The following is a 27,751-nucleotide window of genomic DNA, read 5'->3' as shown; positions in this document are numbered from 1 at the left end:
TTACCCTGTGTGCAGGAGCCAGTGTTTGCATAAGTCTTTGCTTTATAAGTGGATCATATCCCCTGGTTGTGTTTTTTTAAGTCAATATTTTCAAGACCTTATGCATTTTCTAATAGGATTAAAGAACTTTAACCCTAAGGTTTGTTGCTGCAGCTTGAATAAACATCTATTTAAAGCCAAAATAAACTACAGCCTCTGACATTTATCGGGGAGAAGGATTGAGCTCTTTGTACATATCTTGAGTTATGTAAAGAAAATCACATATTATTTTGGAAAACTGACTTTTAACAGCACAACATAGAACATTTTCCCCTCAGATAAAAAAATGGATTCACAGATAGTATTTTTTCTGTCTTTTTCAGAGTGTGAGTGAGTTTGGCCTGGACATCATTGAAACTCCAGAGGGAGACAAGTGGCCCCAACTTATAGTCCAGCAGAACCTGGATCGAGAAACAAAGGACACCTTTGTGATGAAAATCAAAGTGGAAGATGGTGGCAACCCTCCAAAGTCCAGCACAGCCATTCTCCAGGTCACTGTCTCAGATGTGAATGACAATCGTCCAGTTTTCAAGGACAGTGAAGTGGAGGTGAACGTGCCTGAGAATGCCCCAATGGGGACATCAGTCACACAACTTCATGCCACCGATGCTGATTTGGGCTCCAATGCCCAGATCCACTTTTCCTTCAGCAACCAAATCTCCCCAGCTACCAAACGACACTTTGCGATCGACAGCTCCACTGGATTGATTACCGTCAAGCAACCACTGGACAGAGAATCCAACCCAGTCCACAAGCTTATCGTCCATGCCAGTGATGGCAGCACCACCCCTTCAAGGGCTACTGTGATAGTAAATGTAACGGATGTTAACGACAATGTTCCGTCTATAGACACTCGGTATATAATGAACCCTATTAATGGCACTGTATTGTTATCTGAAAATGCCCCTCTAAACACAAAAATAGCTCTAATTACTGTGACTGACAGAGATGCTGACCTTAATGGTAAAGTGACATGTTACACCGATCATGACGTACCCTTTCGGTTGAAGCCAGTTTTTAACGACCAGTTCTTGCTGGAAACCGCAGCACCCTTAGATTATGAGACTACTCGAGAGTATGCAATTAAGATAGTTGCTTCGGATTCAGGGAAGCCTCCTTTGAACACTTCCGCAATGGTCCTCATTAAAATCAAGGATGAGAATGATAATGCCCCAGTTTTCCCTCAGCCAGAGATTCAGCTGTCCATCCCAGAGAACAATGATCCTGGCACACAGCTGATAAAGATCAGTGCCACAGATGCAGACAGTGGTTCTAATGCCCTGATTATTTATTCCCTTGGCCCAGATGCACCTGATGGCTTTAACATAGACTCGCGATCTGGCATCCTCTCTGTCAGCAAGCGGCTGGATAGAGAAAAACAAGAAAAGTATTCCTTCACAGTCATTGCCAGGGATAATGGTTCTAACCCACTGCAGAGCAATGTCACCGTGAAGCTAATTGTCCAAGACCAAAATGACAACAGTCCAGCCTTCACCCATCCTGAATACAATTTCTATGTGCCTGAAAACTTGCCTCTGTACGGCACAGTTGGTTTGATCACAGTTACTGATGCAGATGCCGGCGATAACGCTGTGGTCACTCTCTCAATCATAAATGGGAAGGACAATTTTATTATCGACCCCAAAACTGGTGTGATCAAACCAAATATTACGTTTGACAGGGAGCAGCAAAGTTCCTACACATTTGTAGTCAAGGCCGTGGATGGAGGACTGGCTCAGACAACTTCATATGCCAAGGTTACTATAAACGTCGTTGATGTCAATGACAATCGGCCAGTGTTTGTCATGCCCCCCTCCAATTACTCCTATGACCTCGTCCCTTTCACAACCAGCCCTGGCTCAGTGGTGACCAGAGTGTTTGCCATTGACAACGACACTGGCATGAATGCAGAGCTGCAGTACAGCATCATTGGAGGGTCATCAAGAGGACTGTTTGCTATTGACAAAACTACAGGAAACATTACCCTGCAGGAGAAGATTGCAAATGCTGATCAAGGCCTCCATAGGTTGGTGGTGAAGGTCAAAGACTTGGGCCAGCCAGAATCCCTGCATGCAATTGCCCTGGTTCACTTGTTTGTGAACGATACTGTATCCAACGCCACATTCATTCAAGAGCAAGTGCGCAAAAGCATGGAGACTCCTTTGGACAGAAATGTTGAGGACAATGATGTCATTCCTCAGACCAGTGGCTATGTGATTGTTGTCATAGCCATAATTGCTGGGACTATGACTGTCATATTGGTGATTTTTGTGACTGCTTTGGTTCGTTGTCGACAGACACCTAGACACAAAGTTGTTCAGAAGGGCAAGCAGAGTGGCGAGTGGGTGTCACCAAACCAGGAGGGCCGTCAGATTAAAAAGAAGAAGAAGAAAAAGAAGAGGTCCCCCAAGAACCTGCTGTTGAACTTTGTGACCATTGAAGAATCCAAGTCTGAAGACCCTACTCATGAGCACATCAATGGCACCTTGGACCTCCCAGTTGAGCTTGAGGAGCAGACAATGGGGAAGTATAACTGGGCCACCACGCCAACCACCTTTAAACCTGACAGCCCTGACTTAGCCAAGCATTACAAGTCGGCCTCTCCCCAGCCTACCTTTCAGATCAAACCAGAGACCCCAGTGGCTCCTAAGAAGCACCATGTGATTCAGGAGCTCCCCTTGGACAACACATTCGTAGTTGGCTGTGACTCACTCTCCAAATGCTCCTCCAGCAGCTCCGACCCCTACAGCGTCTCAGAGTGCAGCTGTCAAGGGAGCTTCAAGCCAGCCGGGCAAATCCACACCCGACAGGTAATTCACAACTTCCTTTCTAACCCCCTTCACTGTTCCTGCTCATGCCCCCCGTCTCACTGCCCTTCTGTTGGAAAGACTCTGGGTGGAGGGTGGCAGGGGTGCAGGCAAGGATTCAACCCTACAAAAGCTCAAACATGCATAAATGCCTATCAGCACTGAGTATTGAGAAAGCAGTGGAAAAAAAAAAAGAAACAACAAAAAAACTTACACCCAAGGAGAAGGCATCTGTTGCACTTTTAGCTGGTTGCTCTTATCAAAAGCAAGCATTTCGGTTCTACCTCAAAGAAAAAGGAATGTAGGAAAGGAACAATTCCTTATTAGAGAAAACCCTACAAGAAAAAAGACATTAGAAAAACTCACAGTTTGGGTTAAAGTAATATGAGCTCTTGTCAGCCTTTAGGAAGGATAGATTTGATCTTGTTTTTCTATGAATGCATCAAGTTATTTTCTCCCAGAGAGAAATTTCATTCTAAAGAGTAATTATTAGACAGCTACACACAAAAAAATTACAACAAACGAGAGAACTACAGCTTTCAGCACTGAGATTACAGCAATGTTTGTTCTTGATTGACATACCAAAACCAGGCATGCTTGACAGCAAACCAAACAAGATAGAGTTGCATTCCACAGGCACAGCTGAACAGATGCACATGGCTGAAACAATTGTTTTCTACAGAAATGCTTGATAGACCTCATTAGAGCCGAAAGTTGTAAAGCTACCGAGGACGGCTGATTATTTTTCCACCACAATTCAGAACACACTCCATTACAAGTTGTCTCAATGGGGAAGCACCGGCGATAATGAGAGAAAGGTTCATTTGATTGCCAGTGTATTTTAGCTTATGATTCCCGGTGAGATGTGCCAAATGCAAAGTGGCTAATAAATAAAAGCAGGCATGGGAAATAAATGGAAATGTGGGGTGGAGTGAGAGGTGGCCTCGAAGCGACAGGTCCTGCTTGTGGAGACGAAGACTGAGCGCTACGATTGTGGGTCAGAGAGATCAAGGTGAAGACAGAGCTTTGGGACCTAGAGACTTAAACAGAAGAAGTAAATTCACTAATAGCTTTCAGCACCATCCATTTTCCCCCGTCAGCTGGGTGTTTTTTTTTAATGGCCAGGCTGAGTCTGTGCTCTGTTCGCCAGTTTCATATCCATTTTCATGGCCAGGCTGTGTGACATTGTCAGAGTACTTCATGATAGTTATTCCAAATTTTTTAAAAAAAATTATGGTTGAAGATTTGTTTATTACTTTTTGAGGATTCTTGTCATTCAAGATAGCAAGATACTTTCTTTTGTTTTTTGTTTTGTTGTTGGATTTGTTTTCTGCCTTCGTGCCTGTCCTTAATGCAGAAAATCCCTCTCTGCATATTCCTTGCAAATTAGAGTATATCCACTCAGATATATTATGTGCATGATGATTTAAGGTGACACCCACACACAGCTGATAGTCCCTTTTTGCCATCAGCCCTTTCTTTCAGAATGCAGCTAAAAGCATTGCTCTGCCATGGTGCATTACACATAAGCCTACTTACATGGTCAGATTACTAAAGAACACATAATTTCTCTTCATAATTCAGTTTAGGTTTGTTATTTGTTCTGTCAAGTTGTCTGACTGGCTTTTCACTGGTTCATGTTCAGTGTATTGCAAAATATGCAGAAACATTTGTCTAAGGTTTTGAAATATTGCGTCAGAATTTAGTGAATCATGTCTGTGATAAACAAACCAAAAAAAAAAAAAAAAAGGTACCTGGACCACATTCCATTTCCCTGATGTAGCCTTCTCTAATAAAAATGCACACCCAAAGCTGCTGCTGAATATATTTTTTATATTCCACATTGAGTTTAATGGTGTGTTTCTAGGGGAAATGTTTTATTTTCTAGCTTATGTACATCTTAAGGACATCCATTTTTTATCTTACTTTTCTTTTTTTACAACCTAGACCGTTGGCTTGTACCAGTCCAAATACAAAAACCTGTAAAATTCCCTGCCTGCATTAATTAGCTGTCACTGCAAGTTAGGCTGCACTTTTAAAAGTAGTATAGAAAGTACTCTTTGTACTTTGTAAGGTCTGTAATGTGCTGTACATATAGATTAAAATAGAATTGAAAGTTTTTACTTTTGATACAGTATTGATTATGGACTATCTAAGTTATGGCTAAATCTGGCATTAGACTTCTGAAAGCTACAATTTGAAAAAGTTCTTTTTCATTAACCATATTTTTTTAGTTTCTGGATGTTTCATATACAGGATAAATAGTGAGTTCAAAGCACACTGCTGACCATTCACTGTCTGAGTGTGCAGGTTGATAAGTTGTATCGACTTGGAAGCTTGCTTTGAAAAGCAACCCAGTAACTATATCACGGCGTCTGAAAATCAGAGCATCTAAAAGCATTCGTCATAATAAAGGAATAATAGGGAACATTCATAGAATCATTCAGAGATGGTTTTCTTTCAGGAAACACTTGCAGATGAAGGTCAACTGGATATTTAACAGGACTTAGAGCTGTGACAGCTAAAGAGAATCGCTTGTCAAAATACTTCAGAGGCAACATATTTATGGCACCATATGGCTCATAATACTGTAAGAGGTCCATTTGCTGGATTCAATGCAGTACGAGATCCTCTTTCCCTCACTCCCTTCCTCATACCCATCACACTGTCTCTCTTTTATCTCCTGCTCTCCCGGTTCTCAGCCGGTGATTTTAGAGGTCAATCCCCCCCGGTGATGGGGGAGCTTCAGTTGGAATACACGCTTTGGTTGTGGAAGATCAAATAAGTACCTAGCTGCTTGACTGTTCCCTGACAGAGCTATGAATATGCAGTACCATAAAAGCCAAGAAGATCTTTGTTTGGCCTATATATTCAGAAAGACCAGGGGTGTATCTGAGGTGAGTTTATTTGTCATAGGAACCTTTTGTGACTTAGCTTGTTTTTGTATAGTCATGCAAAACAGATGCATAGTGTATGTATCATTAATATAGATTGGCTCACAGATTTATTGAAGCTCATGCAGCATTGGCCATTTACTTTGCATCAAGATTCATGGTGCATTCAGCATTTCAGAAACATCATAAAATATGAGAGAGGGTGTCCTTGAGTCCCTGGTCTGTGCTCTGACCAACCTGAGTTTCAATAATTCAAATTTCACTTCAGTTTTAAATCTCACTGGGCACAAGGCAGATGTGCCTTGATTTTGAACTATGTAGATGTTTTTTTAACATCATGCCATGAAGAAAACATCAAGATTTCTTTTGGATTTTTCTCATGATTGATCATTTATGGCAATGACAAACCCCAGTTTATTTATGCATTTAGTTTGTCACAATACTCTATACATATATATTTTTTTAAATGATATTGCTTCTTCCTCATTCCCCAAAACCACATGTATTGTGAAATATACTTTTTTACATAATTTGAAAATACCAGCTGACTTTTATATTGTGGGGAAATGTATTCATGAGAGAACCAATAGAAATGGTCTAAAATTACCTAATGAAATCTTGTTACATTAAGATACATTAAAATCAGTGACTATATTTTCATAAATATAGTACTGTGCCAAAATCAGAGACCAGCATTCATTTATATGATTGCCAGTCAAAACAGCCATTAAGGTATTAATATTTTTTTGTGTCAAGAAAAAGGGCAGAAAATCAACAAAATATAATATCAGATGTTTCAGTATGAAATGTCTTTGCCTTTATTACTGCTGCCACTCTTTTCAGGAGACTTGCTTCTGGAGAATTTTTCAAAGAACACACCGCAGGGATATTCTTCCACACCTCCAAAGTTCAGTCTTAGTCGTTGGTTGAACTTCTGCTTCTCACGATCCAAGTAAACACAAACACATTCAGTGATACTGAAGTCTGGACTCTGAGGTGGCCAGTCCATTGTCTGGGGAATGCCAACAGCTACATTGTTTGATTTTTTTTTATGTCTATTTCCTTTTCTCATTAAATGCTAAGTTATACTTTTGCAGCAGAGACTCGCAGATGGTGTGGGAACCTGAAGCAAACATGTTAGCATTTATAGTAGTGCTTCCATTGCTGCGGTTTTCTCTGTGATGTGGTACGATAAAGGTATCATACACATGCCTGTAGAGGTGAACCTGCTCAGCAAATCTCCCTCCGAATTCACTCATTTTGAATGTAGCGCCGTGTGCGCAGTGAGCACCTAGTTACAAAAATTCAGAGGTGCATGGTAGCATGCGAGATCAGAAGTGCCATGGTTGCGTCATTTCTGGTGCACACGCCCTTGCACCACTCACAACGTGTCAAGTATAAACCTAAGCCAACTACATTCTGCTTGCGTGCTGATTCTGCCAAATATAAGTAGTAAGCTGAGTGTTACCAACATGAATTCCTCCTGAGTGACGTACTGCTCTGACCATATATTGCAGTACACTGCCAGAGCTGTCACCATAGTATACTGCATCCCAAAATGCATCGCGGTCATTTCAGGAGGACGAAACCGCCTGGATATTTTGAATAGCTCTGCATTCAGCCTTTCACTTCATTAATAACAACAAAACGAAAGAAATTTTCCAAATGCTGTTGCGCTCAGTTCCACAGTGAAGCCACTCCAGCTTTCTCTGCTGGTCTTGAGGTAGGTTTGTTTACTTTGTCTATTTAAAAGTTAACTTTCTGCATAGTGTGGATAAAACAGTAACTCGGCTCCACTAAGAAGCAGCTTTTCAGACTCCCGTTTGGAGTCACACTGTTTTTCAGTAAGACTAGCTTGTATTACCAACTGCAATGAAAGTGAAATGACTCGCAAAAGGTGGAAACACACACCTTTACCACCTGGGCTACCCACCCAGAGAAAGCGAGGCTAGTTCTTCTCTCTTGGACTCCCAGCCTCAGATGGCTGCAGCATCACCGGGGATCTAACTCATGATCTCCTGGTGATAGGGCCAACACTTAAACGGTTGCACCACTCGGGAGCCCTGGAGCATATATTTTATAGTCACACAGGCACATCTCACAACCAAAATATAAAAATACACTCTGAGAAGTGGCTGGTAATGGTTGCTAAGCAGTGACTGGAAGGCTCAGGAAAATGAGGCGGGTGTTGGGCTGGTCTGATTAGCTCATTCCCTGATGTTAGCAGGCTAGTTGCGTGCCTGTCATGTAGTACAGCACATTGCTTGTGTCATTTACTGGATGCTGTAGATAGTGCACAGTATGCCATTTCTAACACAGCTCTAGCTTAATGGCCTCTTAACAGCTTCCCTTTCAGACGCATAGTGTTGAGTTGTCCTCTCACATTGAAAGAATGGTCAGAAATACCTGTGGATTTTTTCAGATCTGAAGAAAGAGTGGAGCTTGATTTTCTTCTACCCCTCAAAGACAAAAGTTTAAGGGCAGTTTATCTGATGGTGACAGTATTGGCGGTCTAGCATGTCTTACATGGTGGTTAGGAGTCCCAATTTCCCTACATCTTTGAATCAATTTTTGTTCAATGTTATATTCAGTCTCCCCAGAAATATCTCCCGAAAAGTCAATAACTTGTACTTAATGACTGTTTTGACTGGAAATTATTTATTTATTTATTTATTGTGAAGATGTTGTCATTTTGAAAACTATATTATTGCTAAATCAAGACAGTTGCCTCGCTGTCTCAGTGAGACAGCCTTTGAAATACTCTTCCTTAGTGAATAGGGTTCTTTTACATTTACTTGCTTGACCAAGCCCTAGAATATTACGTTCTGAATAATTTGCTGAAAAAAAAACTTTTCAGACAAGCTTTGAGGAAGCACCAGCTGGCTGAAAGGCTGAGGTGTTACCCTCTTTCAATACTGTGGCTGTAATTTTCAAATTCCGTGTCTCATTAAGGGATTGAGCCACCTGTGAAGCCCACATTAAAGAAAATTTGGCCAAACAAAAGCGAATACATGGAAAGCAAAATAAGCTTTCTCTTCTACTCTAAGGTTTGAAATTGCACTCGTGGCAATCGCAGCTCCTGTGTGCTTAATCTTACCTTTTCAAAGCACTCACATATTGACAGTGAAAAACAGCTCATAACTGGCTCAGCCAAATTGCTGCACCTTCATAATTATTGCTTTCAGAACTGCATCTACCTGCCTAAGAAGCACTGGAATTCTTCCATGTCAAACGAGTTATCTGAGAAGGATTCCATTTGGAAAAGGCAGTGTTTGCTCTGTGGGTTATGTTTTCATCTTTTCATCTTACTACTATTCATTCACCCTGCGTATTGGCTTGCATGCTAGAACCTGTCTAGCCTATGGTCTACCCTGCACATCTCTCTGACTGTGCTTCTGAGATCTTTTTCACATTTGTAGTGTATTTTCTGCAGGTGTTTTTAGCTCTCTCCTGTTCCAGCCTTTTTGGATGACTGCTATTTAACTAGTCATGCTAGTCCACCTACACACAGTTCAGAATCTTTCTTCACTTTTTGGACCTTGATATTTTCTTTCATGAACAAGAGACAGCATTGGGGTAACTGACTACTGCAACAAATTTGATTTCAGATGATGCTGCATGGAACACTTTACTGCTCGGCTTGTTCAGCTGGGAAGATGGCTTGGATAATTAAATGAACACGTCAGGCCTGATATATGAAACCGTCCTAAAATTGTACATTTGTATAAAATTAGTTCTGATGAAATATTTCTGGTAGATTCATCATAATACCTTTGCCAGATTGCTTCATGTTCACATGCATATGTTAATAAATCTCAGTCTGTCTCTTAGTTCACAGGTGTGCACCAGAAATTGAAATTTGCATAAAGCCACTATAGAGATTGCCTAAGCTTTAATCTGCATAGTAATGTTCGAAAATCAGTATTCAAAAAGGAAAGATAAGCCATGGTGCTCTCAAAAATAAAACGGAAGTTTAATTAAAATGTATGTCATTTTGTTTTGTCATGGAGTTTACTTAAACTCTACAATTTACCCTCATTGGGCTTAAACGACTGCAGCGTTTCACACATCATTTGTATTGTGAGTTTATGTTGTCCTTACTGAAAATGCTTTGAATTAATATGATGGGAAACAGCTTTTCTCAGCATTTCTTAGTTTTGCCCAGACAGTGTATTTGATCCCTATAGCCCTCTGATGGATGCTGCCTCTGACTGTCGTTAAACTTGCTACCTTGTTAGACAGCTTGTCTATGCTGCTAACACAGTTAGCGAATGAGAATATGGACAAATTTCCAGCCAAAGTGGTGTTGGTCCCTGTTCAGTCTTCAGCAGAAAAGTGTGACTACTCAGGTGAGGATGAGGAGGATGACTAAGAGCTTCTCAGCTTAGTGATAACCTTTCAGTTCTGCTACTCGGCTCTGAATTTTTTCTATTCGGCTGCCACTTCTGCCGTGGAAGTCAAGTGTCAAATTTTCTTTCATGGACTCCAATAAAGAGTTGGTTTGGGCATTGCCCACACACGGAAAAGCTCCTCAGTACTTACTTGGTGCTGTCTGTCATCACTGGCATAAGGCCAGTAATCCTGTTTTTTTTAGCCAGCCCCTTGGTTTACCATGCTACAGGGAAATCTGACGGAACTACAAGAGAACATGTCGGGTATTCTTACAAGGACTGAGGCAGACGCTGACATCTGGGCAGATACTTGGGATGTCTTAGCCATGATGGGAGAGTGCCACTTGTGGCTCAGTCACACAGTTATGATTTTTATTCAGTCCACCTGACACTCTGCAGGAAGATTCATTTTAGACCGAAGAAAAGCAAGGAAAACCTCTGGTGTCTCTGCCCACGCCACTGCCCACTCAAAGTGCATGAAATCCCCTCCACGAAGGCTCTGCTGCCTACACCATCCGGCAGTGGTCCGCAGACCAAAAATCTCTTTGTCACCCGTAGAGGCATCACAATTTCCACTAATGAGAACAAGAGGCTGGATACTTTCAGTTGGTCCGTTTACATGGACAGGCTTAAGTGGCAGCTTGTGTGTTTGATCAGGCCATCTCAACTCCGTTCTCTAGCCACCCAGCACACTTCTTGTTGAATCGTGGAGATGATTAAGTTGGCCTCCACTCCGAAGAGCTTAGGAGCCTGGTGCCAGTCAGGCATCCACTCTACGGCATTTTGCAAGGTATTACTGTTTGAATTTCACTACGATTTCTCTTATGCAATGGCTGTTGCTGGCAGTGCAGCAGTAGGGCTCCTTTGCTTCCAGTCTTACAAATTCTGGCTCTTTGGGATTCTCGTTTTTATTGCTTTCACATGCCAGGGTCTGTTAAAGTCCCAGAAGCATGATGTGCAGACTGTGTCGTACGAAACCTCGTCTTTCTGAGGGAGACACAGCTCAAACACTGTGCTGATCGTGTGGGTTGAATTTGAAAGCAGCGTATTGTATTGGGTGCAGCGTGCTGAGCCAATTCTGCTTTTGGCGGAGGGTGGGAACTGCTGCTCAGCCAAAATCTGCCACTGAAAGACAAAGCGTGAAAAAAGTTTCATTGGATTATTTGCAGCAAGCTAGACCTCATAAGTGACCTGTGTCGTGTAGGAAAAAAAAACTGAGGTTTCATACGAGACCGGACCTTTTCTCTATTAGGGAGATCTCGCCTGGAGGGAAGATTTGATTTGTTTGACATAAGTGGTGGAAAAACATGATGCCCTTTAACCACAATATATGTCATTTTTTTGAATTGCAATATGTTACACCTGAAGGGTTACTTCGATCCATGGACTGGCACAACAGGAAACAAAACAGAGTATTACATCATCAGAGTTCACGTGGTCAGGTATAAATTAATGAAGCAAGTGTTATGTCCCCAGAGTCATGTGCAGTGAAGTTTGAGAAACTGTAGTCAAATCCTGTGTTGAAAACCTCATTAAATAGGTGTCTCGCGGATATGCGACAGTTACGGTTACTATCCTGTGGGAGGGGGAAAAAAAAACCCAACAAAACATAAAATTAGAAACGATGGGCTTCCTGATGTCATCAGAGAATGAGTGATGCAGTAGTGTGGTGGATTTGGAGTAACTGGGTGTAAATGCATGCACTGATTAGTCACATTGACCAGCTGGTACACCATGCAGCATTCTTCAAGGTAAATCTCGCCAATGAAAAGAGAAAGAAGTGCACTTATTGACAGACCTGGACCTTGAAGAATGCTCTCTCCCTCTCTCTCTTTCTCTCTCTCTCTTTATGTATGCATGAGAATGTATATGTCCAGAGAGAGGTATTTTCTTATGCTACCATATCGTCTTACACAGTACATGCTGCAGCTCAGCTACGCGGATGATATTGTAACTACAATTCTCCCTATATCTGTCTGTCTCTCTATATTACAGGAGACGGCACTGAAACCACCACTCTATGGCACACTCTGTGGCACAGGTACAGCTCGCTCCCACAGGATAAAAATCAATCTCTAGCTGCCATATCCTAAAGAGAGAGAGGGAGGGAGAGGAAGGCACTGACTGAAGAGGGGAAAAAACGCATACTGTACAGGTTTCTGCAGCCTCAAACAAGACCTAGCGAGGAGCGCCAGACTATTTTAACTGAAACGACACATCTTGTTGCCTGCTTGAAGCTCATCCAAAAACTCTGCTAGTGATTTTTTTGTAGGCGATTTGAAATGCTTTGTTAAATCCCTTTGTCCTCACTTATTAGTCTCCCCAAAGAAAGGCTCAAGAGAACTCTTTGGAACAGTTCTCCTCACTCTGCTCACCCAAATGGCGTAAACACAGTGGAGAATTATGTACAGGATGTTTATATCGATATGTGTTTATGTATATTCAGCACAGTCCTTGTTGTCTGTGTGTCTATTTATTTATTTGTTTGCCTTGATTTTACCAGTTGGACATAGATCAACACATTAACTTGCCTGTTGGCTGTTTTTTTGTTTTGTTTTGTTTTGTTTTTTTTGCCTTTTTTTTCTTTCTTTTGGCTTTTACCACTTTTTACCACCCATTCTGGGAATTACTCATGAACTTGACTGAAAATTTCTGATGCTGCAGTCCATGTTCCACATGGCCTTGGTGACTGTTCTGGCCGTGTCACACTGTACCTCCTTCTTGATTGCCTCCGTTCTCTTCGCCTAGTGACACTGTTAATGCAAGTAAATAGTGTGGCTACTTCAATGCATGACCCTCCATAGGAGGTATCACTGCATCACAGTATTCTGTGTCACTGAATGCCTCAATATGTGATTTGGAACTTGGAAGAGTTTTAAAAAAAAAAGAGAAAAAGCAAGAAAAAAAAAAAAGCTCTGATGCTCTGAGCTAATCCACAGTCACAGAGAGAACATGTGGTTTCTAATCAAAAGCTTCTTTTATGACAGTAGCGGAGAACACAGTCTGACCTTTATATGTTGTCTGTCATAGTCGGCTTTTGAAATTCCGAGTCAGTATAACTTGTGAGATGTATTTATTTAATTCCATATAGAAAACCTCAGGCAGTCCGTAATAAGTCTTGGTAGGCTTTAGGTAAAGTACCTAGGTGTGTACACATTCTGAAACTGATATGCTATTTATTCCACATAAAAATCGAAAGAGAAGACTACTGTTCCTTTGAAGGACAAGTTAGGCTGGACTATTCCGACTTTACATTAAAAAAAGCAATAAAGTAAAGGCAAGAGAATTCTCCTAATAGGATCAGTTGATTAGAAATTCTCTTTTGTACCACTTAGTGTCTGACATCTCTGTAATAGACTAATACAACCTTTTCACATGAAACACATGAATTGATTGGAAGGATAGCACCTTTATGCAGTAGTGAATTTTTTTCCTGAGGCCTGTGGACTGCCTTGGTATTAATAGAGAAGCTTTTGGGCACAAAGTTTTGACCTCTTAACACAGCGAAGGTGTCAGAGGGCTTAAAGATACTGAATATGTTGCTAAGATGTAGGAAACACAGTATGCCTCATACATAGAACTGTAGCACTGTGTAACAATAGATTTACCTGATTTTTGAGGGGAAAAAAATAAAAATAAGCGCTATGATTTGTGTGAAGGAGATGGACACCATCACTTATGTCAAACGTGAAGTACAATATGCACCTTACATTATCTTTGTATTCTAATTTGCCAATGTGTGAACTGTATATAAATGTTTTGTTAATGTATGTTTGAGCTTCTGAACTTTATTAAAGTCTTTTGCATTGTACTGCATATTTCCATGAGTCCTTTGTCTTTCAGCTCCTCGTTCCAACACCGTATGATACCCAAGCCATATTAGATAGCTTCACTTTTTACTGATCTTACAGCATGTAAGAGTAAGTAACTGCATTCCATAGAATGCCTGGATCAGAGGTTACCAACTCTTCTGTAGATTTACTGCAGCACAGAGTTCAGCACAAACTTCTGAAACCCTAAAAACTCAGCTTGTCCCGTTGGTGACCACTGGACTAGGCATACGGTGCATCATTTGTACCGACTGTATGAGCACAGCAACATACAAATGCTTAAAAATAACTATGACTGGTTAATATCAACTTCCCATTGCAGTGCCAATATACAACACAGTATCAACACAAAAATAAAGGTTCATAAATGGATCTTGGCTTAGACTTAAAGGGAACACTTTAATGGCTGTAGAACCATTACGTTATGTAGAGGTTCTTAACTTTTTAAAACGTTTGTTCATGCTTTTGCATCTCATTCAAAATATGGTTCTTTAGACAACCGAAAGTGGTTCATTTATGGCATCACTCTAAAGAACCTTCATTGGTACCTTTATTTTTAAGATTATGGTGTGGAAACTTTTACTCAGAGTGGTGGTACCTTTCATAATTCTGTGATTGAAAGTTGTACAGTGTTTTAATTCATATAATACAATTCATTATTTTCTCACATTTTCAGATGTTTTCAGACCTGTTGGTAGTATGTGCAAGTGCTATCTTTGTAAGACACCAAAAGAAAATACATAGAAACATGAATTAATACAAACTGTTCTATAGAGCTGTATGATAATGAGAGGTCGGAATTGTGATCATGGTGTCTCATAAAGTGAAAAGCAATGTAGATAACAATTACAGTGCATAATTTCTGGTACAGGTAACACGCATGCCCCTGTATGCTTGCAGATTGAGTTCTTACAGTCCTTTTGAACTCTACTGTGACCTACAATTCAGTAAACTCAATTCCAAAAACATTGGCACAGTATGTAAAAAGCCAAATAAAAACAGAAAGCAATTGGAAACTGCAAAAAACATGTTTCACCTTTTCAACTATAATGTTTAGGTTTTGTTTTTATATACATATACATGGTAATTCCAAATATGATGCCTATCACCTTTCCTTTAAACAGCACTTAATAATCATTTGAGAGCTGAACACACCAATTAATCCAGTTTTTAAAGCTTTCATTCTTCCGTTTTCTAAATCTTCAGCTATAAGACAGCAAAAGATGTTCATTGTATTCTGTATTTCGTAAAGCACCACACAGTTTCAATAACACCCACACTTTCTGATTACGCAGCTGTGTGTAACACATGAAGGATGTATTTGGGCCTTTTTATGTTTTCATTTAAACATTAGCGTGGATGTCCCTGAAAAAGACAGTGTCTAAAAGGTAGCATACTGGTAGCATGTTGCACCAAAATGTGTACATATCTTTCAGTAATAACAGTGCTTTCACAGATGTGCAGGTTACCCACTAATAAATCCCCATACCATGGTAGAGCCTGGCTTGGCTGGCTTTTGAACTTTTGAATGCTTGTGACAGTCTGGACTTCCTTAGCCCAGAGAACATGACCTCCAGTATTTCCATAAACAATCTGAAAGTTTGACTTGCCAGACAACAGTACATGTTTCCAGGGTGCATCAGGCCATTTGAGATGAGCTAGAGCCCAGAGGCTCAGGCCATATGGCTTCTACTGGCATAATCCAGTCTTAAGTTGCAATTGTAAATGCAGTCATGAACAGTGTTTATTGACAGTTTGTCAGAGTGTTCCCGAACCCATATGGTGATATCCAACACAGAATCACGGCAGTTTTTAATGCAGTGCTGTCTGAGGGATCAAAGGTCATGGACATTCAGTTGTGTTCCTCAGAATTCCCTTAAATTTTGGCAATATTATGCGCCGTAGAGGGTGAAATGCCTATAATACTTGTAGTCCTTGAGGAATGTTGTTGTTAAGCACTTGGATTATTTGCTGATGCGATTCTTCATCACCTGTCTTAAAATGTTATGTGAACATTTGACAGCCCTCCTAGTCTCAAATAGCTCCTGTCCCAACTTTTTGGAACATGTTGCAGGCATCAGTTTCAGAATGAGCGTGCATTTACAAAAATCGGTGAAGTCCATAAGATAAAAAAATGAATTATGTTGTTTTTGTACCGCTTTTACTCAAATGCAGGTCAGATGGATTCACACACCACAGCTTTCTGCTTTTATTAGCAGTTCACATACTGTCGCAGCTTTTTTGTGATTGAAATTTGTTCTTGTAATTATGGGTATTCCACCGAAGAAGCACATTGTCCGGTTGGTGGTTTTGTAGCAGCTTTTCCAAGAGTTCGTATGAAGGGGGGGAGGGGGGGGTGAGAGGCAATGGGAAACAATTTAATTGCTTATCAAAGTTACTTTGTATTGCGAGACTGGAGAGCTAATCGTTTCCCTTGAGGGAAGTGTGTCCTTGGTGATTAGAGAAAATGGTGCGCATGGCGGCATTGAGTACGCTCATCTTTTTGCGAGAGGGTGTGCAAATGTCAGCCTACTATTAATAGCTTAATGTAAACCTGAAATTCCCTCTCTAAGCGCTATCAACCGGCTTGCGACTATGTTGCCATGCAAGTAACACTTTACCATCTGAGCTCACTTAGTTCTACTACTGAAGTGGAAGGTTCCCTCCGTTGAATCATACCTCACTTTTAATCTCCCTCTGCACCAGATTGTATAACCGGTTAAATATAAAATGTGTTTAATTAATGCATCTTGGTCCCTATAGACTGCACAGTAGATTCTGTTCCTAAAATCATCCATTAGATCTTTCAATATAAAAAATAGGCTCGCTTGTTCTTCCAGATTGGATTCCATCTGGGTTTCTGGCAAACAGCGTTTTTATAGGGGGAAGTGGGGAATTTCTTACAGATCTGTCATTTTTCTGTTGTTATTCTTTAAATGTACGCTGGAAAATTGTGTTGGGATCCTTTTTTTCATGTCATGCAAGTGAGTGGAGTAAATTGTCACTGGTTTTATCTATTTTAAGGTGACTTTGAGAGGTTATCCAACAATTGCTGCATGTCAGTGCAGTAAAGTTGTTAGAATGTTACATTGCTGACATGCCGATGCATTATTTATGAGGTTCTTGTATACGTTTTCATCCAATAAGCCAGGAGGCTGGTCGTACTGTAGGTTGTAATTTTAATTGTGTGAGTCTATTCCTCTCCCTTTCTGTTTACCCACACAAATCTAATATAACCTGATTTTTTTTAAATGATACACAAGATGAAATAGCTGAAGCCTCTTTATTATCTGAATTTGCAATTAACCACAGAATTTCAATGCTATCTGACTTTTTAGGTGTACACAAAAGCACAGGTGGCACTAATTCATGTGGCTTCAGATGACATGTATGTAATATATGCAACATGGATCTGCTGAATCTTACATTCACTCATAATCAGCAAACACTGATAAAGAGGCTGATTAATGATGCCTATAATGTAATGGCTCGGATAATGGAGAGGGTTTTAAGCAATGACCGCTTAGCCCCACTGTGCAACCTTGAAAATGTTAATGTGTGCACTCAAATGATTGCAGTGGCAGCCCGTTGCAATCTATCCTAAGATAACTGTAACCTCACACTATATCCCTGCATAAATAAGGAACATGAGTTCACTGTGGGCATTAATCCACTGACTCATCTTACTAGGGATGCTTAATATCATAATTATATCAGTATCGGCAGATATTTGCTTTGGAAAAAAATTATCACTGACCATCACACCTACGTATGTGAGCTTGCTGGACAACGCATTCCAAAAAAAGGACATTAAAATGGATTTGGCACCCTCTTTGCAGATATAACAGCCTCTGTTCTGGGAAGGCTGTCCTCCTCAAGATTTTGGATTGCAGCATTTGTGAGGGCAGGCACTGACATTGAACAAAAAAGCCTGGCTCACTATCAGCATTCCAATTCATCAGAAAGGTGTTCCATAGGATTGAGGTCAGGGCTCTGTGAAGGCTACTGGAGGTCTTCCATACCATATTCATCAAACCATATCTTTATGGACCTCTCTTTGTGCATAGGGCTCAGTCATGCTGAAATAGGAAAGGGCCTGCCTCAAAATGTATCCACAAAGTTAGAAGCATGCAACTAAACATCTAAACTATCTTTGTACACTGTAGCATTAACAACACCCTTCACAGGAACTAAAGGGCAAAGCCGAAACCCTGGAAAACAGCCCCTGACCATTATCCCTTCTCCACCAAACTTTACTGTTGGCACTATGCATTCTGATAGGGTTTTGATGTCGTTTCCCTGGCACTGGACAACCCCAGATTGATTCATCAGCCTGACAGATAGCTAAGTGTGATTCACCGCTCCAGAAAGTCCAGTGGAGGAATGCTTTACACCACTACTGTCGATGCTTGTGGAAATACATTTCATGAAGCTCTCAGTTCTTTGGCTGATGTTGCTTCCAGACACAGTTTGGAACTCTGTAGTGAGTGATGTAACAGAGGGTAGGCAATTTTTATGGCCCCAGTCTTTGAGTTTGCTTGGTCTACTGCTTTGTAGCTGTGCTGTTGTTGCTCGTGGGTGCTACTATTGTACAATAATAGCACTTACAATTGACCAGGGCAGGTCTAGCAGGACAGAAACTTCATGAACTGACTTGTGGGATGGGTGACATCTTATGACAGTGCCACTTTTGATGTCATTGAGCTCTTCAGTACCACCCACTCTACTGCCAGTGTTTGTCTATGGAGATTTTATATTGATTTTATAGACCTAGTAGTAAAGGGTGGCTGAAACACCTGAACTCAATAATTAGGAGAAAGGTTTATATTTGACTGTGTATTTTATGTTCACCACAAGAGCAGAATGTTTAAGCAATGCTGGACTACGGTACTCTGAAATCTGCATTTTATTTATTTTTAACCTCGTATAAATTTTTTGTTTTTGTAATACTAATCGAGGATGGAGCCCCTATTTTTGTCGTATAAATGTATGTCGTTGCTGTGTGACAAACGACAAGTACCATTTTGTCTTTTTGTTTTTATCGAGTTAAAAAGAAAAACCCTTTTCAGCAACATCATTATGAGCCCAGAATTCCCATTTTGGTGCATCTCTAATGCGCATATATATATATATATATATATATAGACACACAATACTGTGTGGAAGTTTTAGGCATCTAAACAAATTTATTAACAATCTACCTCAGCAGTGAGTTTATCACAATATACATTAAAATAAAGTTATATTCATAATTCAAATAAACATAAAAAAAATAAAAAGTAACAAGAATTTCTTGGGTCCATATTTTTCCTTGACACCTTCACAGCCACCACAGAGACTTGTTAAAATGATCGATTACATCATGAGCAGAATTTAATGAAGCACTGATTGGTCAAACCAGGAGTTGCTTTTATATATATATATATATATATATAAGAGCAACTATATAAGCAGCTTATATATATATATATAGTATTTATTTAGAATTAGATTTATCATCATTTATGACTAATATTTTACTATAAAGAAGAGGAAAGGGAATACTACTAAGTCTACTTTGCTTTAAAAAAACGTGCTAATACATGCAGAAGAAATTGTTATTAAACATTTTCACTCTAAGGCTTCAGTGAAATGAAGGTGAAACCTGGGAAGAGATTGCATTAATGACCTAGAATTCACTCCAGGCTTTCACTAGAACGGCTTCTTTTGAGCAGGTGCTGCTGACTTGGGGGATATTGCAGTATAAATTCTGAGAAGTCATGAATTAATAAATCAGTTGGACTTCAGAATGACAAAATGTATCTTGAGGAGGGCAGGCTGCTATCAGATTGCTGAGAAAGTGCAACAAAACATATGTCTTGAGATCATATTCATAATTCATATCGATCATATCCTGTGTCCTCTGTGTTACATCACGCGAACTGACGGGAAGGGGGCCAGGGAAATCGTGGATAGGACACAAAGTCGTCGGTTCTTATAAACGAGCGGCCGTGCTGGAGAATTAGCGAAGCAGTTAGTGTGGACTGAGAGTGATGTGTCCGAGGCCTGAAAGCTTTGCTGATGGTCAGAGTAGTGCTATTTATGCATGTTGTGCGCGCAGCAGCGCAGGAAGCAGGAAGACGCTGGCTGTGTCTTGCACTCAAGGCAGCGCTGCACACTGCTTCTGCCAAATCTCTGCCAAACTGAATAATTCAATCACCCCTTTGCCGCTGCAGTGTACCTTTGTGTGTACAACAATCAAATCAGTGCTGTAGCCAGCGAAGACCCTCTCAAAGACACTGAGTGCCTGCACAGCTGCTTCTGCCTGGTTGAAATTGTGCCCACTGGTTAAAAAGTGCAGCAGTATAAATATTCATTTAGGCCACACAGTGATAACTATTTTGGGGCTGCATAGATTTCCATACAATTGGTGTGTGATAGATTATACAAATGTTTCCGACTGAGAATATAAATCAACAGTTCTGTGGAAATATGGATGTTTTGCTCATTATACAGTGGCTTGACAGATGGGTTTTGCCAATGTGTTATTAGAAAACATTGACAACAAGTATGATACCATAAAAAATAGCATTTTTATGTTGTTATCTTCCTTTCCAGAAACAAAACATTCCTCTGCTATGCCCTATTGAGCAGCTTTGGACTGACCTTAAAGAACACAAAAGCTTAGCTATAGCTGTTGTAGGTGTTTGTTGAACTCCAGAGATTAAGAATCGTTTTTGATCATGATTGTCACTCGTGTACATCGGGGATCAGAAGGTTGTTGATGTTTTCTGTTTCCTGAATAAAAGCTAGCCCTCTTTAGGATGACACACTCTTAACATGCAATTCAGAGGGAATGTTATTTTACACTAAGCTTTGCTAGGAAGCTTTTGAAGAAATACATTCCTCTACAACAAGGGATCGAAATTCAATTCAGAGAGCTTGTTTTTTTCCCTTGTGAGGTAACTTCAGAGCATCAGGTCTCTGCCATGGAAGTATCCAGTGCTGCAAAGCTGGTCCAGCATTGACAGATGTTGACTGAAGTGTTGTTTTTGAGTAAACAGCATGGTTTCAAAGTCTTTACTACAGTTACAACAGTAATATGTTGAATGAATTCATTTAGATATGCACAACATTTCCTCTTGAGCAAAATGTGTTTTTCCAATTGTTGTTCACAAGATATTTCGGAGGAGATTAAATATTAGGTCATCTGCATAAGGAAGGAGAAAGTCAGAGTAAAATGAGAAAAAATACAGGACTTTCCAAATCTAGGGATAAAAATATTTTAAGATATTCAAAAGGTAGAAAATGGAACTTTTAACTGCTGTACAAGACCTGGTAGACCAGAAAACTATCACTGTCAGATAAACAGTACTTAAAGCTTTCATCTTGGGAGAAAATCAGGTTCTGCTCTTGCTTCAGATTTGAAAAATCAATCTTCTACTCTGAGAAGACAACGCAGTGCCTGAAAGTCTGAAAGGATGTGTAGCTGTAAATTAACTGTTACTTCGAAATGGAAAGGAGAAAGAAATACAAATAAGAGAAGCTGCAGGCATTCTCGTGGACGGGTTACCTCAGAGTCCAGACCTCAGCATCACTGGATATGTTTGTTTTTTTTTTACCTTCCATTGTGAGAAGCAGAACATTGCAGCAACTTCTGAGACTGAGTATTGGGTGTGTAGAAAAATATCCCTGCAGATTTCTTTGGAAAACTGAAAGCAAGTCTTCAAAAAAGTGTAGAAGCTATAATAAAGTCAAACGGCGTAGAAGATAAAGCTGGAACAATAATGAGGCATCTGTGTAATGTTATGTTAATTATAGGTTTGCTGCTTCTGTCCATGAAAAAGTTATTATATTATACCTATTGGCCGTTTTCTCTGGGAATTCAATAAACGGTGGAAGGTCTCTGGCTTTTGCACTGTGATGCATGCAGGTATATTTTCCTCAAGTAAATTTAAGACATTACTTTTCCATCACACTTTTTCCAGTGTAGGTCAACCTTACTCAAATTAGTCACTGTTGCATCAGTGTATGGCATTGCCATATCAGACACAGTTTCACTATTTTATGTCATCTTGATCCTCCCTTCCTGCCTGGTAACACTGCTGACTCATGCAGGAATAAATAGCAGATGTTTAGTCTTTACCATCCTAAATTCTCACTTGACTTACCAAGATAAATGGTGGTAGGGGTTAGTACGAGCACATAAACCAAAGACTTTGATGAATTCAATATAAATTCTTTGCTGTCTTCCAAGGAAAGCTTAGTGTGTCTCAGTGCCTTTCAAGGAACCCCTGGCCAGCTGGGTGTTTGAGAACATTTGCACGAGAGCTTGAGTAAATGGCTGAGCAGGGGGTTGGATAACCGCAGGTTGCGAGGTGCTGACATACAGACGCAGCCCAGAGCCTTGTCTTTGGCCACCGTAATCCGGGTAATCCAGTACAGCGTTCTTGATTTACGTTCGCAAAAGAGATTGCGAGATGATAAGAGGCCAGCCCCATCTTAGAATAGCTGGTAATCCGGTTTGAACAGAGGACTCAGAGGTATTTATCCAGCCTTAACATTTGCCGAAGCAGATGGTAGCAAGGGGGGCTGGAGTCACCAAAACTTCCTCATCCATCCAGTTGGGGGAGGGACAACAAAAAAGAACAGTGGATGATAATCAATGTTGTTTATTTTGCTGCTTGACTCCTTAAGTACTTTCAGCCAGATTATAGGCTTTCCTGGGGATAATCGGAGGCACCAGACAATTGCCTTTTTTTCCATCCTGGACGTATCCCCTTGCGAATGCATAAAGAAGGCGGTTTAGGGTGGATGCCGACTATTAATTCCTGATTAGTCCCGTTCCAAACCCTGCTAAAATTAACTGGGCAGGGTGCTAATCACTGAGCCTCAGACACCCTCTGCTCCACTCGGCTGCAGAGTGGACGCCGCACGCTTGACACGGAGTAGACGTCCCTAGAGTGAGACCCAATTAGGGCAAGCTTTTGAACTCTGTTCTGAACAATGTTTGACCATTCAACGGACAAGCGATTTGCTCCGCAGTGCTGTCACGTTGTCCAGCCCCACAGCAGAGCTGTCCCTCTGCGGGGCAAAGCCGGATCACTCGCTACAGACCAAAGCCAGGCTCAGCTGCCTCTGAGAAGAGAACTGTGTAGAATGTTTTAGCATGACTCTCTTAAAATAAAGGTTCCTAATTGGTTCTTGACTTGGCCATATGGTGTTAAAAGGTATAGAACCTTTATACTATGTGGAGGTTCTTCACTCTCACACATCTGATTTACAATATGGTTAAGGGACCATCCAATGAAAGTTTCTTTTGGGAAACACAAGTGGTTCTTCTATGGCATTGCCCCAAACATCCTTTTAGGTGCCTTTGATTTTTTAGTTGTTTTGAGCACTTTTGTGTTCTACTTGTGTTGCATTTGATACAGTGAGTTCATGCTAGGAGGATATTTTGCACCTACATAGGTTTACCTTTAAGAAATGAACACAGACACAATGTCATAAACCCTTAAGCCTTCAGATCCCTGCTCCTTAACCCTTTGATCCTAACCCTCTGCCATCAGCAATCTCATCCATCAGGCAGTGGACGTCTGCAACAAAGGCATTTTTGCCTAATTAGTCCAATACATTGACTAATTAGAGCTTAGAGCAGCAAAAGAAGGTTGTGAGTGATTTCTGTTTGTCATGTAGCCAGCAAGCCATTATAATGTACATTAAGAAAGCCTAACTTGACTTTAGGCTATGAATAGGAACTTCACCCCCCCAAAAAAAATCATTCTGTGCCTTTTTGAAGTCATTCTAACCAAAAAGATCAACTTTGTGTCCCTTGTTGAAGGAATGCAAAGTGGAATTTAATTGAATTAGCACTGGCTTTAATAGAAAAATGAGTAATTAGAGACCAGAGTGCTGCTGCTCAAGTGCTCTGCCTTCAACTATCTAATCTCGGTCACAGGCAAGGTAAAAAAGAGAGTGGACCGAATGTTAGGCAACTGCAAAAAGTAAAAACAACTCTGAATTTGTAGCAAGACTGTTAATGCCTTAGACTGATGTTCTTCTGTTATCTAGGTAAAAATAGTATACTGCTGTTGTCAAAACAAAATCTTCATTTTTGTCGTTTTTCAGTTTTTGACACAATTTGAAAATGCCCTTTACATTGTACATAAATTTCACAATGAATGGGCTAAAAGAAATGGCCCAAAATGATATGCAAAACATTCTGGTTCCATTGACTTACATTAAAAATAAAGCATGTTTATTCCTTCTCCTGTTACCATTTTGGGCATACAAGGTTCTGTTCTGACAACAGCAATATGTAAATAATTAATTAGTTGCCAAATTAGTTTCAAAAAAGTTGTTGTGGATGGAAAAATATATGTCAAACTCTTGGTTAAACCCCGAAAAAACAAAGTCATTGGGGGCATGTATTTAAATCAATTCATATGTGTTTGATGTGCCTTGCAAATGAAAATAAATAAATCAACAAACAAATAAGAGAATATCATCAATTTTGGTTACTTTTGGTTCACGGTTTTTGTTCAAGTAAGCACAGTCAAATGTCAGAATTCCTCTGAAGAAAAGCTGAAACTCACAAGACTGAAAAGAAAATTCTAAACACACACAGGCAGGACGAAATTCCACACAGTTGAAACTCTGGAGGAATGGATGTCATGCAAAGGTTGGTGCAAAGATACACTGCAGAATCCTTGAACAAGTGAAAGAAACCGAGGTTGACAGCAGACAGTGTGCAGGCATCTCTTGCCCCTGATAATGTCTATGTTGATGAGTCTGCCATGAGAAAACTGCTAGACAAGATTAGCATTCATGGGAGGTTACCACAGAGGAAGCCACTACCATCTTAAAGAATATGTAATGATCAATAATAATGAATAAGTAAATACAAATATCAAAGGCTAAATTATATGCTGTGCATATCACTAAAATGTCATCCTAACTGTGAAGCATGGTGGAGGGAGTATTATGGTGTTACTCCTTCAAATCATACTTAAGGTCACTAAGGGACCAATAACTTCCACATGGGATCAGAAAATTCTACAGCAGAATATCAGTGCATCTAAAACAGCATGACAGACTCAAAATACAGGAATAAATCAACAACAGAGCAGCTCATATTTCAGAGTGGCCAAGTCAGAGTCCTGACCTCAATCTCATTAAAATGCAGTGCCATGATCTGAAGTAGGCCATTCAAGCAAGACATCCCAAAAATATACAGCAACTGAAGCAGTTTTACTGTAGAGAAATGGGACAAAATTGGCTTTATTCATAAAGGAAATATCAAAGCTATGTATAACATGACTAATGCTACATATATCAGTAAAATAAATCTTTTTTTGACAAAGTGTGTTGCTATACATACAACATTTTAAAACAAAACACTCACTGAGCACTTTATTAGGAACACCTACTTATTTCTAAACTCCATTGTCAATTTTATTACCTCCACCTATCATATAGGAACTTTTTGTAGTTCTACAATTACAGACTGTAGTCCATCTGTTTCCCTGCATACTTAGACCCCTTTTACCCTGTTCTTCAGTGATCATGACCCCCAAAGGGCAGGTATTGTTTGCACAGTGACACAGACGGGGTGGTGGTGTGTTAGTGTGTGTTGTGCTGGTGCGAGTTCATCAGACACATCAGTGCGGCTGGAGTTTTTAAACACCTCAGTGTCTCAGTGATGGCTTGAGTACAGTTCACCAATCAATCCAGCCAGTAGCATCCTGTGACCACTAATGAGGATAGAGGTCTAGAGGATGGCCAACACAAACTGTGCAGTAACAGATGGGCTACTGCCTCTGACTGTACATCTGCATGGTGGACCAACAAGGTAGGAGTGTCTAGAGTGGACAGTGAGTGAACACAGTGATTAGGAACTCCAGCAGCACTGCTCTGTCTAATCTCGTACCACTCGTACCACACCACCGCCACATCAGTGTCACCGCAGTGCTGAGAATGGTCCACCATGCAAATAATACCTGCTTTGTGGTGGTCCTGTGTTAGGTAGTTAACAAAGTAGCAGAAAAACAGACGGACTACAGTCTGTACTTGTAGAACCACAAAGTGCACCTGTATGGTAAGTGGAGCTAATACAATGGAAAAGCAAGGAGATGGTTTTAATGAAGTGGCATATATATATATATATATATATATATATATATATATAGAGAGAGAGAGAGAGAGAGAGAGAGAGACAGATATACACGCACATACAATACAATATAATATATATACACACATACAATACAACTGTCAATAAATGTCAGAGTGGTGTTATATTACAAAATAGACTAGGGGAGATTTCATTGCTGGACACTTTCAGGTACCATTAGGCTTACATGTTCATTATATTAGATTTGGCTTCAGGCATTTGGTTGTTGGAGAGGCAGGCATGAGGTTCAGGCAAGAGTGAGCAGGAGGAGGCATACTGTTCTACAGATTGTCGACCCCAGAGAGCTGCCCTGCTAGACCCCCAGTGCCTTCGTCTTGCCTAGTAAGCATTTTGAAAGCTATTGTTTAATGCCCTACCACACTCTCCTTTCTCCCCCTGTAGTGTCTCTTGTCACACTTGATGGCTGTGAAAAATCAGATGTATTTTCCAAATCAATAGAAGAAAAAAGCTTACTTAAAACTGGAACGTATGACCTCGATGTAGCTCTGCTTTCGTAAAGAATAAACTCATGAATGTTCAGCTCTCGTCACATGCCATGAGGCAATGAAATAAATAATGCTTGATTTGAAGCCAAACAGTTGACAAAAGGAGAGATAGTTGTGACTCAGATTCGTGTAATACGCCGTACACAAGCTGTTTCCGAGCGAGCGATATTGTAATATTTGAAGAGGACAGCTTGGATCAGGTTTTGAAATTTTAACAACAAACAAATACCAGATATTAGCAGAACTATATGAGCATACGACAGGAGCAAAGGGCTTCTTTTTCTTGTCCTCACTGATGTTTTTGACATCAGAAAAAAAAAAACTCAAAAAAAAAACAATGAAAAAAATCTCATATGGTCTTTGCTGTTTCTGGTGTTGTATTAATTTTATTTCTTTGTGTTGCCAGATAAAAGACTGTATTATTCTCTTTTGTGAGGCGTGCTTTTAAGCATACTTTGAATCGCTTTTGTCTCTCTCGCTTTCTCTCTCTCTCTTTATTTTTTAAATCCTGCCATGTTTTTAAGAGGTTTAGATGCAAATGGGCTTCGGCTGCTCAGCAATCTGTCTGCATGGGACAGAGCTTGTGGAGTGCCATGGGTGGTGTCTGTGACACATCTCAGTGAGCAGATGCCAAGCACATTCACAGATAATTTCGTTCCTTCCTCCAAACAGTTAGACGCTGTCTTAAAAACAGTGCAGCCGAATAAAGAACACAATTAAATTGTTCGCGATTGTTCTGAACGCCGTCAAACAGTTGTTAGGGAAGAGTCGCTTGCGATCATGAATGATTAATGCACCTGAAATGTAGCTGGGGTGGTGCAGGCTTTCTTTAGATCAGCCTTGCGGATTATGACGTGCCGTTTTTTTGAGGCATTCGACGCTAGTGTTGGTGTTGCTTGGCTGCTTAGATGTTCATTATAAGGTTATATGGCTTTCACCTCATTTCACTCCAAACAACTGTCACTTTGTTATAGTCACGTGTAGCTTGATGTGTGACTAAGATGCTGTCTTGTTTTCCATTTAAAGGATTTTAGTATGTACTTGCAGCATGGCAGGGAGCTGTACAGATGCGTGGGTGACACCAAAATAAGCCTCTAAGGTAGAATCACCTTTGTGGAATACGTGCGCGTTTA

General features: G+C 40.3%; 1 protein-coding gene across 3 annotated transcripts in view; it reads left to right on the top strand.

Annotated features, from left to right (window-relative positions):
- Window positions 1-27,751, top strand: part of pcdh11 (protocadherin 11) — a 217,648-nt gene that overhangs the window by 14,972 nt on the left and 174,925 nt on the right. For 2 of the 3 annotated variants that reach the window (XM_017689973.2, XM_017689970.2), the window contains exon 3: window positions 363-2,849. In XM_017689973.2, the coding sequence (XP_017545462.1) occupies window positions 363-2,849 (2,487 nt within the window). Of the gene's footprint in view, window positions 1-362; window positions 2,850-12,126; window positions 13,943-27,751 lie in introns of those variants that run through there. The other variant, XM_017689976.2, reaches the window with a different exon arrangement.

This window comes from Pygocentrus nattereri, chromosome 8 (genome assembly GCF_015220715.1).
Source record: "Pygocentrus nattereri isolate fPygNat1 chromosome 8, fPygNat1.pri, whole genome shotgun sequence".
Lineage (NCBI taxonomy): Eukaryota > Metazoa > Chordata > Actinopteri > Characiformes > Serrasalmidae > Pygocentrus > Pygocentrus nattereri.
Note: the sequence above shows the minus strand (reverse complement) of the source record. Positions and strands in the feature narration are given on the sequence as shown.